At 44.2% G+C, this 18,503-nt stretch overlaps 1 protein-coding gene across 1 annotated transcript in view; it reads right to left on the bottom strand.

Moving 5' to 3' along the window:
* Nucleotides 1–16,412, bottom strand: part of NUP210L (nucleoporin 210 like) — a 358,615-nt gene extending 342,203 nt beyond the window's left edge. Inside the window, exon 1 of the mRNA XM_085637033.1 lies at nucleotides 16,252–16,412. Coding sequence (XP_085493159.1) covers nucleotides 16,252–16,412 — 161 coding nt within the window. The remainder of the gene's footprint in view (nucleotides 1–16,251) is intronic.
* Nucleotides 16,413–18,503: the final 2,091 nt, after the last annotated feature.

The following is an 18,503-nucleotide window of genomic DNA, read 5'->3' as shown; positions in this document are numbered from 1 at the left end:
CAATATAGCTCCTCTTGCATCTGCACTGGTGGGCGTAGTTCGCGAAATAGCACTTCGCGAAGCTACGCAAAGTGCAGTTCGCACTACGCGAGCTACGCATAGCACTTCGCGAACTGCGTAGTAACATGTTCGCACTGTGCAAGATGTTGTTTTCAATGATTGCACAGTGCGGACACGCAACCGGCACTGTGCAATCGTTGAAAATGGCATCTTGCACAGTGCGAGCTGTAGTTTTCTGCTGCTCGAGTAGATTTTTACTCGAGCTGCAGCTTTCTCAACGCGAACTGGTAGTTTCTCATCACGAGCGGTCGCGAGCATACGCGACCCCTCGCAATGAGAAACCTGACCTCCTCGCGTTGGGAATCTCGCCGGGAGGTTTATTTTCCATGCTCGCGAACGCCAACTTGATGTTGCTGATCGCAAACAAGGAAAAAGTCTCGCCGGGATGTCATTTTGCTTGCTCGCGATCGCCAACTTGACGTTGAGGACCTCGAGCAAGCAAAAAATGTCCGCAGCACTACGCAAGACTACGCTACGCGTGTTCGCACTGTGCTACGTGCAATTCACGTAGTGCGAAGTAGCGCGAACTTCGCAAACTACGCGAGCGTAGCGTAGTGCTTTGCCCAGGCCTAATCTGCAGTAAACTACGTTTTCAAAACAAAACTTCCACACCATGAGATTCTGCTTCAGCTCATCAGTGCCTTAAAAGTTTCTTACTGTCACTATGCAAATCTTTTATTTGTTGGATAGCTTCTCAAGCTACGAATCCAGACTCACACTAGACCTACATCAAAAGCGTGCACAGGCTACCAGTGGCTGAGGCATCACCGGTAAACTAATGTTCATCTTACACTGACCGATCCATGGCACAGGGGGCTTCTTCCTTCAAAATAACATTTGACCCTATTACCTAATAAGCTTATGAGAATGTGAGAGGCTGCAAAAAGGTAGCGTATGGCATGTTTCTTAAACAAAAACACCAGTGTGGTGTCCAGATCTCACACTCTCTATATAAACGACCACTGGCGAAGCCAATAGGTGTGCAGTTGGCTGTCAGCCTTTTAGTTTCGTCAATGCTTGCTTGGTGTGTTTTATCATAAGCTCTAGGCCCATAGGAATGAATGGGGAGGTATTCCTTAATTGCGAATCGCAATTTGCGATTCGCAAATAAGGAATATGTAGGATTCGCAAAATGTATTGCAAATCCTACATACATCACGTTTTGCGATTCTCAAATAGCGATTCTCAAAAATTTGCTATTTGAGAAACGCAAAACCTGGCATTGATACATATGGCCCTTGATTTCTACTGGAAGAGGAAGAATGGAATTGCCTCCCCGTAAAATAAGACAATCACCTTGGATTTTGAAACCTTGCTCTTCCCATCAGCGTATCGATAAGATACCAAATACATTAAAAACAACAGGCAAATTACTCACATTCACAACTGAATCGATATGGCTTGGGACTTTTCAATTGTTGTTTGGGTTACTGTGGGGCATGGCTCATGGAGGGAAGGGGAGGACAGGGAGTTTGGATACTAATATTCTTGAGGAAAACTGTACAACCTGGATTCCCTGTAAGGCATTGAAGGTGCAAATGTGATTGTAGACTGCTGATGTGATAAATCTCAATAAAATCCGTTTAAAAAAAGAATTGCACAACTGAATCTATTCTTACACCTCTTTACCACACATCAGGATTATGTGCAGCTACCAGTCAGCATGTGATGTTTGGAGAAAGCTTCCAGCCCCTATGCACCTCACCCAACAGCATTAAGGCCACACTACAACTCGCAACATCCTTCAAACCATGCATTCTGAAAGTACGCAAGCAAACTGATGTGCATCACCAGGTGTACAAAGCAGTTTATAAATTCTTCAATACGATACTATATCAATACATTAAACACAGATCTCCTCACTGTGTTACAACTTACTTATCACAACTCATGGTATGACAGCAGAAGACATGGATTGGAGACAACCATTATCTTTCTTTAAAAAAAAGGCTACGTTTTTTTTTAGTGAACTTTTTAAATTTTCCAAAAACAGAAATGGATGAGCCCAACCCCCTTTTCTACTTTCAAATACAATAACCACAATGCATCATTGCATCTCCGATTGGCTGGCGTGTCAGAAGTGCCATTGGTATAAAGGACTACAGTCACATGACAAGTTGATTTGCCGGTTACACCCATGAATAAGGTCAGGTGACCGAAGCGCATCGGGGAGGCACTCTTTGTGTTATGTCCTGGTGAAAATAAACGGATTGGATGCTTGCAGTTGTGTGCCCCTCTCCTTCTCTATGGGTATTGGAGAACTAAACACACATATATATATGCCGAAATGCATTTGCACGCTGTACCAGTGAATAAAGAGGTTCCCTGAGGCAATCCCCGCTGTGTCCTTGAGCTTTTTTTCTCTCCGGAGGGGCTTCTTGGTGATATTTTTCGCGGCTGACAACAACGCGAAACAAGGACCCGCCCTTCAAAGTGTCCTGGGTTTGTTGGCATTTGACTGTGTGACAATCAAGGGATTAATTTACCCAGGACCACCACGACAACGAACCACGCCTGTGGCTGCTGTTCCGGCAGTCCGTGATTACACGGGGAGGCAAGTGTGATTTCTACATGCTTCACGGCACGGCTGATTCCACGTTGAGGTTGGGGCGTTGGGGACCAGAGGGAACTTTTAACACTATATATGCATGACCATCAGCTGCTACACGGGCCCCCCTTAATCTTACCTGGCACACAACAGAGTTCACTGGAAGAACATTGAATCCTGCTTTTGCGCATACTTCGTACTGCATTCTGGGAATTGCAGTCTCCTATTAGACCGCAACAGACCCAGCGCAGCAGGTGTAGCTGATCTCCCGTCATTGGGAGCGCCAAAGAACTTTAAGAGGAGGGGGAAGTTGGTCACGAGGTACCAGCAGTACTGAAGAAGGCAATCATGCCGAAATGCATTTGCACGCTGTACCAGTGAATAAAGAGGTTCCCTGAGGCAATCCCCGCTGTGTCCTTGAGCTTTTTTTCTCTCCGGAGGGGCTTCTTGGTGATATATATATATATATAGCGGACTAATTGAGCAATAAAGAAAATATTCAGCACTTACTTAGGTCCTTGCTCGTTTTTCTAGTCCGAGGAGAAGTTGGAAGCGAGTTGTACAAATATAAATATAAGCATTTCTGTTAGTGAGCATTGCATAAATAAAACCCCAAGCCTTATTCTGAGAACAGTCTTTGTTGTGTCTCATTTTATAAAGTGAAATCCCTTTCCAGGTGGTGTTGTGTTGTGTATATTGTTTAGTTGTGTTTGAGCCTCCATGTGGGAGAGTAGGATTCTCTATTATCTGGGAGTGCGAAGCAAAACACCATCACTGCGACATGTCCAGAGGCGTGCAATAACGCATATAACCAACAATGCATAAAAGCCACAGAAAAGGAAAGAAGTAGCATTTAGAAAGAGGAACCAAAAATATTCCTCAAATAGTCTATAAAAGTTTAAACCTAGACAATTTTTTATGCAAGGAAAATTTAACAAAATGAAGAAAATTGCTAATTTCTTGATGAATACATTTTCACAAGATTTCACAGGTGTGAAATTTCAGGTAGCTTTTGCCCACAGGTGACTAGAGTGTAAAATGTCTAATAATTGTAAAACTGCAGTTGAGAGACATTTTCTGAAAACTCTCCAGCCTGTATTTCGCCTGACTTCTGCATGTGAGGTGTGCTGTCAAGTTAAATTTTCATGTGAGATATCAGCAAATACAGTCAGTTAAACATTACACAATTTCATGGGTTATTTTTATTTCTGATTTTGCCTTTCTCTTGTTCGGTCTTTGAACCAAGCAGTGGTTCAAGACCCATAAGGCTGGAAGCGGAATGCAAAAAAACAAGACAGGAAATTGAGGCAAAGGCCCCCGAATGAATACATGAACAGTAAACCATGCTGGTCTAGTTTCCAGGGCCAGCCTGGAACAGCAAGCTTATGGGAATTGGAACTCAGGATATATTTGTAGCATAAAAATCAATAGAAGGGCCTAGAGAGAATCAGGCACCACTCAAGGATAAGACGTCTACTCCTACGAAATTCTCTGGGCAGCATCAGTAAATATACTCAAGGCCCAGTTTCAAAACTTTGTGACTAAAATAAAGAAAATTTTGTATCCTGTCACCCTCTACGGTCACAGTCTATTCCTTAATGAAGGACTTAAAAACAAATGTCTTCTCTGCAAGGCGGTGTATTTCGACGACAAGCGTCTGCACCCCATGTTGTGGGCAATCTTACTACCTTCACAGCTCCCATGTTGCCAGGCGAATCTGCCCTGCGTATGTGAGTATTTCTCATTTCAGGAACCTGCACTGGGCCACAGATAAATGCAGGGAGGGAAACAGACATCACATTGCATGCATAACAATGCATGTGATTACAACGCGGTCCTTACAACGACCGCTTTGTTCCATCGCAGTACCATTACAACGCAAGTCGTTACAACGACTTGCTGTAGGTGGCGCTTTAAACTAAGGAATAGTATCATTTACTATTCCAACACCTTCCCTACTGTTACGCACGCTGGAGTTGGAATAGTAAATTATACTATTCCTAAGTCCAGCACCCCCCCTACAGCAAGTCGTTGTAATGGTACTACGATGTAACAACGCGGTCGTTGTAACGACCGCGTTGTAAACGCATGCGATGTAAAGGTATGTATCCATGCAGGGACCACCTACATACGCTATATGTACATATAGAGTCGGAATTAAACACATTAGGCACACAACACCGATTTGCAGTGAAGGGCATTGCAAAAATTAAAGTGTGTGGCAAGGTGCAGTGTTTGTTTCCTTTTTTGTGATGGTCTTGGCACAGTCAACGGCGATTGTTTTTTTTTTTTAATACATTTTTGTATTGCCTTTCATAGTAATCTACTGGCCATGCTCCAGCTGCATCTGAAAACAGCTGAATCGCAGTGGGCACAACTTGGTTTCTTGCCAATAATCAAGTGTCAAGTAACAATTTCATAACTCCCATCCCTCTCCCACCCTTCCTCCTTCTGAGTTGTACCCTAGTTAAGCATAGTCATTCCATTTTTGGGTGTGGATTGGTCCTTTGGAGTAATCATAAATAATTTCTCGTACATATCTGGGTAACCTCCTGTCTAGCATCATCAACTGTAAGGGGGTATACTGTTGAATAGGCAATATCACTCCCTACCTCCCAATCCACCCTGTTCTGGAGACAACAGAGGGGGTAAACCTCTTGGTGTGTGGTCACCTGTCTGTGACTCCGGATGTTTTAAAATGTCAACCAGCGCTTCCCAGGCTCGAACTCTATTTACAAAGCCGATGCCTCTCCTGGCTTCTCGCATCAGTACCTCTCCTTCATATCCCGCCCACGACGCTAGTTCCTTTCTCCATGCAGTGACACAGGGCCCCCAGGCGATTTCCAGTTCCTGGTAATTTCCTGTTTAGCTAATAAGTATGCCAGATCTTGGAACCTACTTGTTACCTTTGTTTTGGAAGTGTGAGGGAACCAGCCCAGTAGGCAGTGGCCCGAGGAGCAAGAGATATTCCTCTGTTCCATCCTCGCAACTGTCGCCGTTATCTCTTCCCAATAGAGTTGTAGCCTAGGGCAGTGCCAAACCATATTTGTGAGGTTTGCCCCTATGGACCCGCACCTAGGGCAAGCGGCATCTGTCGTGTTAAAGTATCTATTAATATGGTCTGGTGTGAGGTAGACTTTATGGAGCATGAAAACATTGATCAACTTGAACCTAGCACTTCTGGACACCGTGGGTATTCTGCGTAGAATATCTGCCCAATTGCCATCGAGAATCTGTATCTCTAAGTCCCCCTCCCATTTGGTCCTGGGTGTGTCTAGTAGTAGTAGCACCCCTCCTCTTATCGCTTGATATAAGGCTGTCACTGCTCTGTAGGTTCCCATGGCTGTCACCACGTACTGACAGGTTTTGTGTGGTTGAGGTTCTTACGGGCCCTTTTTCCAGCACCTGCAGAATGCTGTTGTCACTGCCCCATGCAATAGGAAGCGGCCCTATGGCGGTTCAAAGTCCGTTCTGATTTCCTTGAAGGGGATCAATTCCCCATCGCAGAAGAGATTTCTCACTTTTGTTGCCCCTGCAGTGGCCCACTCAGCCAATCCTCCCCAAGTTCCCCCATGTGGTAGAATATTGAGCATGGTGATGGGGAGGTCAGGCGAATATGGGATTTTCAGCCTCGTCTTTTCAAGGCATCTGGTCCAGCACTTACTCATGACTTTAAATTCCCTTTTGTCGCCGTCTGCACGATGCCTCGTTTGCAGTAGCACTTCAAGCAGCCGGTCCAACACAATCAACAGCTATGGTGGTGAGGTCCTAGAGTGGGGTGGCAGGAGAAATATAACTGGGGCTGTCCCCCCCCCCCCCAGAGAGACGGCAGTGACTGCAAGTTTTATTTCCCTAGTAGTTAAGAGTGCTACTTTTTGGGTGGATAAGCTCCTTGTGAAGAGGCAGAATGATGTGACACACAAAATTAGCCAATGGATGAAGGGGGCTGACTCAATGCCTCAAGCTGCTGTAGCAGGCACAATAAAAAAAGTGAATGACTCAATCATAGACCAATGGTTGAATAGGGCTGGTTGAAAGCCCCTATAAGTCAGTACATATTATTTTCGTAAAATCAGAAAAGGACTTGGATTACGAAAGGCCAAAGAAGGAACTTGTACTGGGACATTTCTGAGCCTATGGCACCCATGTCATCACAACCTTTGCAGTCCCTAGTGGGAGGATTAGGAGCAACAAAAAAGTGTTTCTTGTTGCTCCTTAGTCTGTATGTGGCATTCTTTACCGTAATGGACTCTATTACCTCACCTGTTTGTGTCAGGTAGTGGGCAAAATCAGACCATAAAGACACAGCAGCCACTCACGTTCCTGCATCATATTGACTTACTGTATTGGGGAAGTGGGGTTCCCGCCTCTGCAGACATTCCTATTTGTGTCCCAGACTTCACTCCCTTATGCTTCGGAAGATGAGGAAATGAAGCCTGCGCCAGAGCTCGGCCAGCGCTGCCAACACACACCAGATGCTTTTAATTAGATCAGTCTAAAAATTATGAATGCCATGCATGGCCCCAGTCCCAAGCGACTGAACTTGGCAGAGAAGGCCACGTAGTCATGTGTCTGCAGAGGGAGGCAGCATTTTTCATGACAAAAGCCTGTGCTTGACATTGCCTCAAGGTCATTCGGCACTCAACCACCAGTGCAACACGGCTTCCACAATGCACTGTCAAATGAGGTGCTCTTGTTGCTGCTGCAGAGGAAACCGTACCAATCTGAAGACAGGACTGTCCGCCTGCATTCTCCTCTTCTCCCCACCACCAGGGTTGACACCATTGTGGTTTGCAGTTGTAGATACACCTCACCAGGACTCTGCGTGCAGAGTTCCATTTTCACAGTAAGGCATGTCAGAATGCTGTTCTGGGACAATATCCAGGGCTGTACCATTCCTCTGCCTGTCTCGGGATCTACCACACTAATGCCGATATTGTATATCCGTGTATCGTGAGAGAACATGCACGCAGCATTCAGCTACCCGACTAACCCCGATTCCTCCTGTACACAGTTGTTAAACAACATAAATAAAAGAATTAGAGTCTGTGCCATTAATTATAAAAATGTGAATAGAATGTGTCTGAATGAAAACACATCGATGAAATGGTGAGCTCCTGATCAGCTGAGGTTTCAAAACCAAATGTATTATTGCAGCAAAGTGGTATCTAAAGCCTCCGCATGCTGTCCTGCTGGGACTTCAGGTAAGATGTAGCATAAAAACATTTGTAATTCAGTATATGCCGAATCGTGTATTTGGAAAAGCACTTTAGGCCTTTTCTAGTCATGCTTCATTAATACCATGTAATATCAATGTTGAAGCAGGTAAATATATGGGAAACATGGCCTAGAGACTTGATCTTTAGCTTTATACTGTAACACGCTCAGGACTACTCTATTGAGCACAGACTTTCACAAAAGGCAACCATGAAAGAAACAGACGGAACAATTACAGATAAATACATATTTAAATGAGAAGAACTGGAGTTAGTTGGCGTTGATGGTAGCCCACCAAAAGTAATAATGTCACTAGTCTTGTTAGATCCAGTAAAGGTTTTCGTTTTTTTAAACTGAGCTCAACTCCTGGTAGCAAGGGAACAGAGCAGGCAGGCTTATCTTAAGACAATTAGTAAAGCATTTAGAATGATCAAAATAGTAAAAAAAAAGCCCAAGAAATCCTGGTCCAATGTATAAAAATAAAGAATAATTTTATGAAGAAAATAACACCAAATAACAAAATCCTGGAGATTTGACATTTTTATGTTTTAAATCAAAATAGTGACAAAAAGCATGAAGCATCAACCATGGTTATCTGGTTGCACTTGACTGGGACCTAGCCACTATTTACGGCCAACCGCGATGGAGCACATGCCGGAAACAGAAACCAGGTCTGTCCTTGTTGAACGTTTTACCTTCTGACCGTCTGTGACCATCAGTCAAACATCTTCAGAGGGACAAGGCAGCAGGCTGTGACTGAGATGGGCTCCAGGAGGATGGATAGTTGCTGGATGGAGTCCCGGGTGACGCTGTTCACTTTTGGCAGAAAAACTCCAAGGTTGAGAAATTCAAAATTCAAGCACAAGGAATGTCCCATGTCAGCCGGATCCGTTTGGCACCTCCGCCCAGTGAAGATTTCTATCTTCGGACTTAGTCACTACTTTTGAGCTTGAATTCCTTCAGTGGGGCAAAGATGAAAGCTGTAGCCGAACAGGTCTACACAAGGCCGTATAGCCTCTTTTCTCTGCGATGTCCAGCTGTAATTGATCTCTGCTGCAAAAAAGCTGCAAGCAGGACCATGCTGAATCTTGGCCCAGGGGCAATGCACCTTAATCAGATTGACTTGGTTGGTTTGTCTTGGTCCTCCAGGTGTCTTTGGAATCAAAAGGATTTCAAAAGTCCCAGGAGCTTAGGAGTAGACTTTGACACAGCCAAGGGTCCACGTACATCAGGGACAACATTTGGGAAGTCAAGACTAGCCACAGCAGAAGCCACCAGCAGGGTCCAAGGCAGGTCCAGTTACAACTGGTCAGCTGGGCTCATCAAGAAGGGGCTTCTAGCAGCTTTTTGTTTCCCTGTAGCTTAACAGGTCAGCCACTGACTCTTGAAGTCCACTTCTTTGTCCTGGGTGCAAGAGGGAGCAGGACCGGACTTTCAGGTGCCCTCAAGAGACTCAACAGCAGCTGCAGTCCTTCTTATATCTTCAACAGTTCCAATAGTGTTCTGAAAGAAGTACCAAGGGGTGCCATATTTATGCCTGGAACTAGCTGGTGGGGTGCAGCAGCAGCTCCGCTAAGGCAGATGAGTGTCGCCCCACTGATCTGTGAGCAGTTCAAAAGAAAAAGAAAATGATAATAACGCAATGTTATCATTTTATTTTTACGCACTGGCCTACTTCTAGGTGCGGGTGGGGCTTGGCTGTGCAGAGCAGGGGGGAGAGGGGAGTGTTTGGCACTCTCTAAGTGAGCATGAAGGTTTAGCCGGCTGTCTCGGGCTGGCAAAACAGTCGTGCGCACTTTGCATGCTCCCCTCCCGGCTGTATTGCACAACAGAGGTGGAGAACATGCACAGGGGTCCAGTCTCTGTCTAAGTGTCTTACCACGGCTTTCAGACCAATCACGGCGCTGCTGTCATGCTGCCGACTGCAGCGTTGTGATTGGCTAGTGGAGCCTAGGAGTCTGTGTGCTTCCTGTTCGAGGGCTGAGAGGCGGCGGCCGGCCTGCAGGTAAGTGGAATTTTTTCTTTTTCATTCCCCCATCCCCCCACCGCCCCTCTTAAGTAGCGGTCACCACTCGTAGAGTGAGTCCTGTCCCCTCCCTAACCAAAAGGGAAAAAGATCCGAGAGATAACCCCAACCACTTTTGCAGCAGCTCCTGTGTGCCCGTCTGCATACAAGCTGACAGTGCCCATATCTACCTAAATCCAACATGGCACAAAGGACCTTGTGTAAAATATTTAGTACAAATCTGATTTGATCAATGAGTTGGGCTTGTAATTAATATTTTAAAAAGTACAAGAATAACTTTTGTTTTTAGTTCCTAAGTGAATATGACATCAATTAAATGTAATATTATATGCCACTGCTTTCCTATGGAACAGCTAGCCCCGCTACAGTGTAAACAGCTTTTGGGGCCTTATCGCTGTAAGGATTTGGTTTACATTAAACTTTGACATGCCCTACTTTTAAATGCCATGCACTCTGATATAATGGGGATTTGGGCCTACATAAAGGTGAAGTATTAAAAGGAGGGTTTTAGGCCTGTCAAAAGGGGTTATTTTGACAGGTCGAAATCGCAGTTTTAAAACTGCATAGACAGGCTACAGTGGTAAGGCTGCAGTCATGGTTTGCACCTCCACTCTAGTGGTGGCACAATGTGTGCTACAGTCCACTAGTGACATTTAACTTCCAGGCCCTGGGTACACTTTATACTACGTATTATTGCCTTCCCGGTAAGATAAACATGAGTGTAGCCAATTTGGACCCGTTTCAGGGGTCAGAGCTCATCACTGGACAGCAGTGTCCCTTCAGGCAGAGTGTCCAAAAACAAGCAATAACAGGTAGCAAAACGTAGGGCTGACCACGCAAACAGGGACATTTTCCTAAATTACAGTTGCCAAAATATACAATCATGCCCAATAACGCATTTGTAGGATTATCACACTGTAAATATTTTACACCCAGGGTTTGTAAGAGGGGGTAACCAAAACCCCAACCCCCTGAAACCCTTGCTTACTATGATTATCTGTAATATCCTATACATTAAAATACTAATTTACAGGAGTTACCACTTTATAAGAACAGTGCAATAACAATGTAATACCAAAACATCCATAAAAGCCTATTGGTTTTAAGATATGATGTTCACAATGAGTCAGACCCACTGTCTTTGTTTTAAATTTTCAAGATTAACAAATCTTATCTACGTCATCGTATATATGGGTTCATTGGCTTGTTAAGCCTAATGTACTCAGCATGCACTTTCTAATAAGGCATAAAGGGCAAAGTGGCACTCTTTTTCAGCAGAAGCACACATCTTTTAGCCAATAACATGCAATAGAAAAGGTATCATCCTATCGGCTGAGCCAAAGACCCTTCTTTATAGTGGTTCTTACAGCTCGCTGTCAAGCCGGACCTAAAGAATATTGGAATCTGCAGTAGAAGTGAAACATCTGCTCCACCAAGCACATACCTCACCACACCCTGAACCCCTATAATGACTTCATCCCAAAAGGAAGGTCACATAGAAGGTGTAAGTATGAACAATTTTAAAATGAGTGAAATAACACCGTTGATAGATGAACATCTTTGCAGGAGGCCAAATGTAATACCTTTGACCAGGGTCTGTGGCCAAGTCAGGTTGGCTCTCCTCACAGGACGTGGCCTCCAGACACGCCTTGCACCCTTTCTCCTGGCGTATTACAGTTATGGTTCAAAACTGTATGAAAATTCACTGAAATGTGCTTGTCACCTTGAGCAAAGCAATCAATCACCCATGCAGGGCTCATGACTTCAGACCATGGGCCTGATTACAAGTAAAGGTGCTATTTATCGCACCTGGTAAATAACGACACCCTGGGGTTCGTTACTTATCGGGTGCGGTAAATAGCACCTATTACGAGTTATCACGGATTTTGGTGTTCAGCACACCGAAATCTGCATGGTACGGGTAAATACCATACACATTTCCCAGGTTTAATTTTGGCAGGTTAGACCTGCTGAAATGTAATATATGTTAACGCATTTTGATAATTAAACAGAGGTTTACGCATGGGCGGAATTAACCACCCAACTTGTAATCAGGGCTTGAGTGCAAATGCTTTCGGTGCCCAAGCTCACATCAACAGTAACCAACAAGCTGAGGGTGCAAGGTCAGGCCCTTCGCTCCATGTTTCTACCCCAAGAAGTGACTCTGCTTGAACGTTGACGATGGCTGTTGCAATATGGGTGCAGGACTTGGCCTTAGCAGCGCTCCCATGTAGCGCATAGACTTCACATGCTGCATAACCAGTCCCGTGTTAACTGACGTCAAAACACTGGCACCGTAAATAGGCTGCAGCTTTTCAAGGTGTTAATAAGGCTACAGTAATAGTGAGGTTCTGGTCCATTAATGCATTAAGCTGAATAGAAAATATGAAAGATCACAGTGGGAAAACTTGTTTTTTTCTTTACTTAACTTTAGGTATAAAATTCTGATCAGACCCTCTAAATGAGTCCTGTGAGGGAGCGCTATGCATCCTGTATAAGCCGCACACTTGTGTTGATTCCCAGTAGAGCCGGAGCCTGTAGGAGGCCTCCGAACAGAGTGTAATCCAACCTTTGACCTGTCCGAGTTCAGAGCTGCCATCTCCCAGCTACCTCTAAACAAGGGACCAGGGCTTGATGGGGTACCGGGGGACTTATATAAGGATTGCATAGATTTGTGGGCCGTGATACTGACACTGCACTTAAACTCTGCCATATCCGATCATTTTCCATCAACTTGGTCCCAGTCTATAATAGTCCCCCTTTTTAAAATGGGCAATAGATCAGACCCGGCCTGCTTCAGACACATTTCTCTTATAGATTCGGAGGTAAAAATCATTGGCAGGATTCTCCTAAATCGCCTCCCGGATTGGAACGAGGAGCGAGGCATCTTGGCTGATCTTCTGTATGGGTTTCACCCTGGCCGGAAACAAGAGAACAGACCCTGAACCTCTACCTTTTAACCTGCAAGTATACCAAGGCCACGAAGGGGGCCATCCATCTGGTCTTCATGGACCTGAGCTCGGCCTCTGATAGAGTTAACCGCTCTAAGCTCTGGTCCATGATGGAACAGATGGGTGTTGATGTAGCTCTAATTTCTTTTCTACGTGACTTGCACATTGGTCTTTCCGTAAGCGTTAGGTATGGTCCCAATGGGGAATGCACTGAGCACTTTGAACTCCAGCAAGGGGTGGGGCAGGGCAGCATTTTAGCTCCTTTTTTATTGAGTTTTTCTGATCAGTAACATAGAACAAGCCCTGATGAATCCGGGTGTTGATGTCCCGAGAGTAGGAGGCCGCCCCATCCCCGCTTTGCTATACGCGGACGATACAGTTTCAATGGCCCGCACTGCTAAAAGCCTAAACAAGCTTCTTACCCTTTTTACTAATTTTATGAATAGTCTTGACTTGTCCACACATTTTTCTAAATCTCATGTAATGAAGTTTGGTTCATCTAAAACAAAAACAAAGAAATATGTAATAGATTGCCATCATATTAGAATGGTGGACAAGTTCAAATACGCGGGGATCCAATTGGACTCTGAGGTTAATTGGCATCCTCTTATATCTCAGAATGTTTCCTCTTTTGGCTGGGCAATATTTGGCATCAGGGATTTCTCCCGCCGATAGGGGCGCACTCACATCCAATCGGTTTTGGAGATGTATAGGGCCAAATGTATCTCATTAGTGTGCTATGATAGCGGAATTTCTGGTTTACAGCGAGGTCGCACCACTCCAAGTCGCGGAACATAAGTTTTTAAGGAGTCTTCTGGGAGTTTGTCATTCCACACCTTATGAAATTGTCCACGAAGAACTAGTTATGGATTTTTTAATTGACTGACTCCGTCTCAACCCACTAAAACTCTGGAACTCAATTTGGACAAGGGAGGAGTTGAGTTTTAGTAGATTGATTTTGCAAGACTGCCTACAATTAGTCCTCACAGATTCCCTGGCTGGCTTACGTGGCCCGCAGCTTGCGAGCAATAGGGAGGCCGGATAGGTTTGTCCACAAACATACCCCGTGCCGATGGAAAATGGGCTGAAACCGCTTTTATGGACAAGCGGATCGCAGAGTGCAAGGACGTTGCCTTAACAAAACATTCAATGCGACACGCCTTAGTGGTAAAAACAGTTAGCAATATTGAACCATCTCTGACTTGGGATATAATTCGCTACCAACGTCGATTGCTGACTTATTTTAGATTAAATTTATTTTACCGATTGGTTCCTTTTAATCCTGGTTGTTTTAAGTACTCAGATCTACCTCTTTGTAATTGTGACAATACATCGATCAATGACACATTTCATGTGGTTATGTTCTGTTCAAAATTGAGTAACCTGCGGCACAAATTCATACGGCCAATTTTATTACCGTTGAATTTTAATCAAGTTAAACTCACCATCTATCTGTTTTTTCCTTGAATGTTTTTGAGCAGGAGTTCTAAAACATGAATGATTATGGCACTGACATTCTGTATGTTGTTTTTAAATGATTTGTCTTTTATGATTTTAAATATAAAATTGAATAAAGATTTTCTGACTCCCAGTATTTCCATCTTGTGTCAGCCTCACAAACATCGGCATATTGTTCCTTTATCAGTCTTACCCCATGTAGATATCACAAATGAAAACATACATTATGATGTATTTTATGTTTTTTTAATATAGTGTTTTCCATACCCCAAGAGAGGCTTAAAGTGCTTTCAAACTGATGAATAAGGAGCTACTCTGTATGTATAATTTATTTAGCGCTTCAGAGGCTGAGAAAAGTTTGGTGCAGTGAACAGGGGCTATAGGAAGAGTAGAGGTGTTTGATGCACTTCATAGCTTATGGAATTAGTTGAGGAAGGATAGACGCAGACGTGTATGTGGGCACTTACGTCTTTATGTAGTGGTTACTGAATAAGGAAGTTGTTGGAGATATTGCTATAATCCACTGGATAAAGTGGTTGGTTTTAGATATGCCAGTTTCTGCAGAATATATAGAAAACCATCTAGTGCCCCTGTTAGAATAACGCTTTATGATACATGGGTGAAGCCAACAGGATTTTGGACCCTTATACTAAGGGGTGGTATTACTCGTCTCCTCTGGTACTGCAGGTCCGCAGAGAATATGATTAGCTTGTTTTACACAGGGGGTGAATTTTGAGATGTTTGTTTAATAGTTATAGTAGTCAAGTCTTCATCGTCTTGTATACATTAATCTGCTTTTAACAGCGCCATGTTCACTTCCGACTTCTACAAGTCAACTGGCTATTACTTCAGTTTTCTACTGAATGAGTGACTTGGATACATTAAAGGCTAGTGGTCAGGCAATTGATGATTTATAACCACTCCCCTGCTGGTCCAGGGACCATCATTTTAGATTTTCACAATCCTCCATATTAGCACCACTAAAGGTAAAATCGTGTTTCTAAATACAAAATTTGCAGGACACCTTCTGTGCTGCCACTTCCTTCCTGGTATTAGAACACTGGAATGTTGAGAGCTCCGTTGAAGACAATGGAGCGGCAGAAGCCCGCAGCTCCAACATTTCAATGGTTTTCTTCATGTTTTTCCCTTATGAATTTAGACCATTCTACCCTCAGTGGGTGAAATGTTCTAATAGCCTTATAGCCCTTCTACATCGGGCTATACCTGTTGTTAAAGGCCCTCATCCTCGTTATATGCCTGAGCCGCATAACTCAGCTTCAGGCCCTTAAACAACCGGTATAGCCCTCGGAAGCGGACTATAGGAATATAAAATATATACTGGCTCTTCCTTCAGAGGCACATCTGCACAGTCCACTTTCACAGTGTGCAGGACTATTCGAGGCACCTCTAGCCGCCCCTGCCCAGTTATGGGATCTGCCAAAACTGAACTTCAGACATTTAGAGTTGCCACATTTGTCAAGCAAAATATACCAGCCATTTGTTCATGTTATGAGACCCTGGGAGGGTATGGAGTTGATACTAGGATAAGACTGTATCTAAAATCTCCTTTCTTATTTTGGTCTAGTCAATCCGGTCTCTGCTTCAATAATCACAGGAACAGTTTGATAGTTATGAAGGAATTACTTATTTTATGTGCTTTAAAGGTAGATTTCAAAATGGAATAAATAGCGCTTTAGCTAATCTCCCACAAATATTTTTAATACAGTGGATATGAAAATAAGACCATGTCGGTGAAATAAGGACTGGCAACCCCTGGAATAGGTCTAAATACCTTCCCATTCAGCGCTCTAATTTCCTTGTTTCGTCGTGTTAGGTAGTGTTTTACTAGTCTATATACTTTCCCTATACCGCACACCTATTTCAACAGTGACGTCGTCACTTTTAAGGCTTTAGGAACACCTTCCGATTAATTAGCCTTGCCGACCCCCCCTAATAATGTATCAGCGCGTCCGCCTCTTTCTGGCACTCACCAGCTGTAGCAGGCGCTCCCGGCCCGGAGGATAATGCTGACCCGCACTTCCCTGCAGTAGGGCAGCAGAACTCGTGGGGAGCTGAGCTTGGTGGCCGCATGGCACGTTGGGGCAGTCAGGAGGACCAGGAGCACGATGGGCAGCCCACTGGGGCAGCTCATGGTGGGACCTTAGGGGAGCACAGCTTCGTCCGCTCCGGAGCCAGGGCGCCCCGATCGAGCATTGTGACGTCACACAATTCAAGCTGCAACGCAATGACGAAAAGCCCTGTTGAAGTCACACCTGAAATTACGTCACACCGAGCATTCATCGTCCCTCTTTGATGTTCATGAGCGGTAGGACTCACGAGAACAGCACGCGCGCTCACCGTTATCGCCATAGACAGTAAAGAAGGACGTGGAATACCACTTGTTACTCTGCACCCAGAGATAAAACTAAGACGTCCGGGAAGGTAAGATTTTTTCTTTCAGCATTCTTAGTTTCTGGGGATCTTTCTTATTTCGGTACCAACAGCTGCCCCTTAATTAGGAAAATAACGTAATTAAGTATTACGAATATATTGGTTACAGGTGCGGACTCCGACTTCAAATATATCACTATCATTTACATAACCGTCTAGGCTGCATTCCTTGTTAGTGATGTGTTCCATTTCATGATTATTTATGAAGCCTTTTGTTTCATGGTTGCTATCGGCTTGAAATGTAAATCTGGAAGTTCAGGTGCTCACTATACCAGAGTACTTACTTGCTACAGAAAAGGGCCTGTACTCTCGTGATAAAAGTGCTGAAATTATGCTGAGAAGTGCAGGCATTCTGTCTTTCTAATAAATAAGTGAAGGTACTCAGTGGCTGACAGTATTTCTCATTTAAAGATTTGCTAGTGGGAAGCACCAGTAAGTACTCTCCGGTTAAAAGCTTTGCACCTCTGCTCAGACGTTCGAGTGCTCTCCCTTTTAAGGGAAAGAAGTGCAGATACTCTGTACTTGCCATTTAAGATAACAGAGTATGACATCATAATATAAATGCGCAATTACTTCTACAAATTTTAAGAACTTTTATTTAGGTAGGTAAAAAGATGTAGGTATTGTGCCTAGAAGTGGAAGCGACACAATCTAGGGGGTCTAGATAGAGCCTCATGCTAGATTTCCTATGACTAAGATCAACCGATAATATAGTGCTTGGATTACACAACTTGAGGCTCGTCTGGTTGTGTACTGTAATGTTTACTGTGGTCTTCTGATGTTCTAGTCAACGGGTCCAAGGTGCTAGACAAGGATACCTTGTTGCACTCTTTCAGTGACATGTCCGAATCTAATTCCATGGCTCTGGCTCCAGTTTTACAAGACATGACAACGCAGTGAACTGTAGCATCAGCGGCCTCGTTTCCAACACGAAAAATGCTAAAACAATTCTGTTTGGAGTTCCATCAGTCTCTCCATGTTCAAGTCAGTGGTGAGTGGGGACCAGAATCCGGTCCCTGAGCAATTAAAAGTGGCTGAGATAAACTCCGGCATTCCACCCATCATTTCATTGTCCAATCAGGATGCAGTGCAATGGTGGTCAAAAACTACTGCGGTTTTAGTTTTAGAGGAAGATGCAATAGCGTATCAGCACCCTCTATGACACTCTCTCAGGTTCCTATATTTAGGGGCTGCTACTCAAACATTTTCCAATTGTGGTTGAAATGGTAAAGTGGTGGGCGTTCCCATTGGACCCATACTTTACCAGTTCCAACAGGGGACCGATTTTACGGGTAGCTGCCAACAGTGACTATAATTTGTAGTTCCAGATTTGTAAGAGCTACACACATGCTTCACACTGTTTTAGAACAAGAATGACTTCCCAACCCTCCCCGGGATCCAGACCATATACAGACGGGTGATGACCACTTGACGTCTTTGAGACTGGGCGAGGGTAAATACATGTCAATAGTGAGTGACCGATAAGAGTTGGAGAGGGCTTGTGATGTTGGCCTTTTGTTTCTTCTACTTGTTGGTCTCGTTGGGTTGAGATGTCGTCCATTCAGTCTAGTAACATTGATCTATTGAAGCTCTTCCATAGACTAGGTCAGTTTTCCTCAGCATAATCCAACTCCCCATGCAGTCAGCTAAGCCCTCCATTGCTACAGATGCCATAGCAGCAACATTTCATGCGGAAAGCTGGACTCGATTCCAATTTGAAGTGAGAGCAGCAACCCAAGGATGTTCAGCTCTTGGTACCATGTTGACTCTGCACTGGTGCACAATGTTCCCT

The sequence above is a fragment of the Triturus cristatus genome, chromosome 12 (genome assembly GCF_964204655.1).
Source record: "Triturus cristatus chromosome 12, aTriCri1.1, whole genome shotgun sequence".
Classification (NCBI taxonomy): Eukaryota; Metazoa; Chordata; class Amphibia; order Caudata; family Salamandridae; genus Triturus; species Triturus cristatus.
Note: the sequence above shows the minus strand (reverse complement) of the source record. Positions and strands in the feature narration are given on the sequence as shown.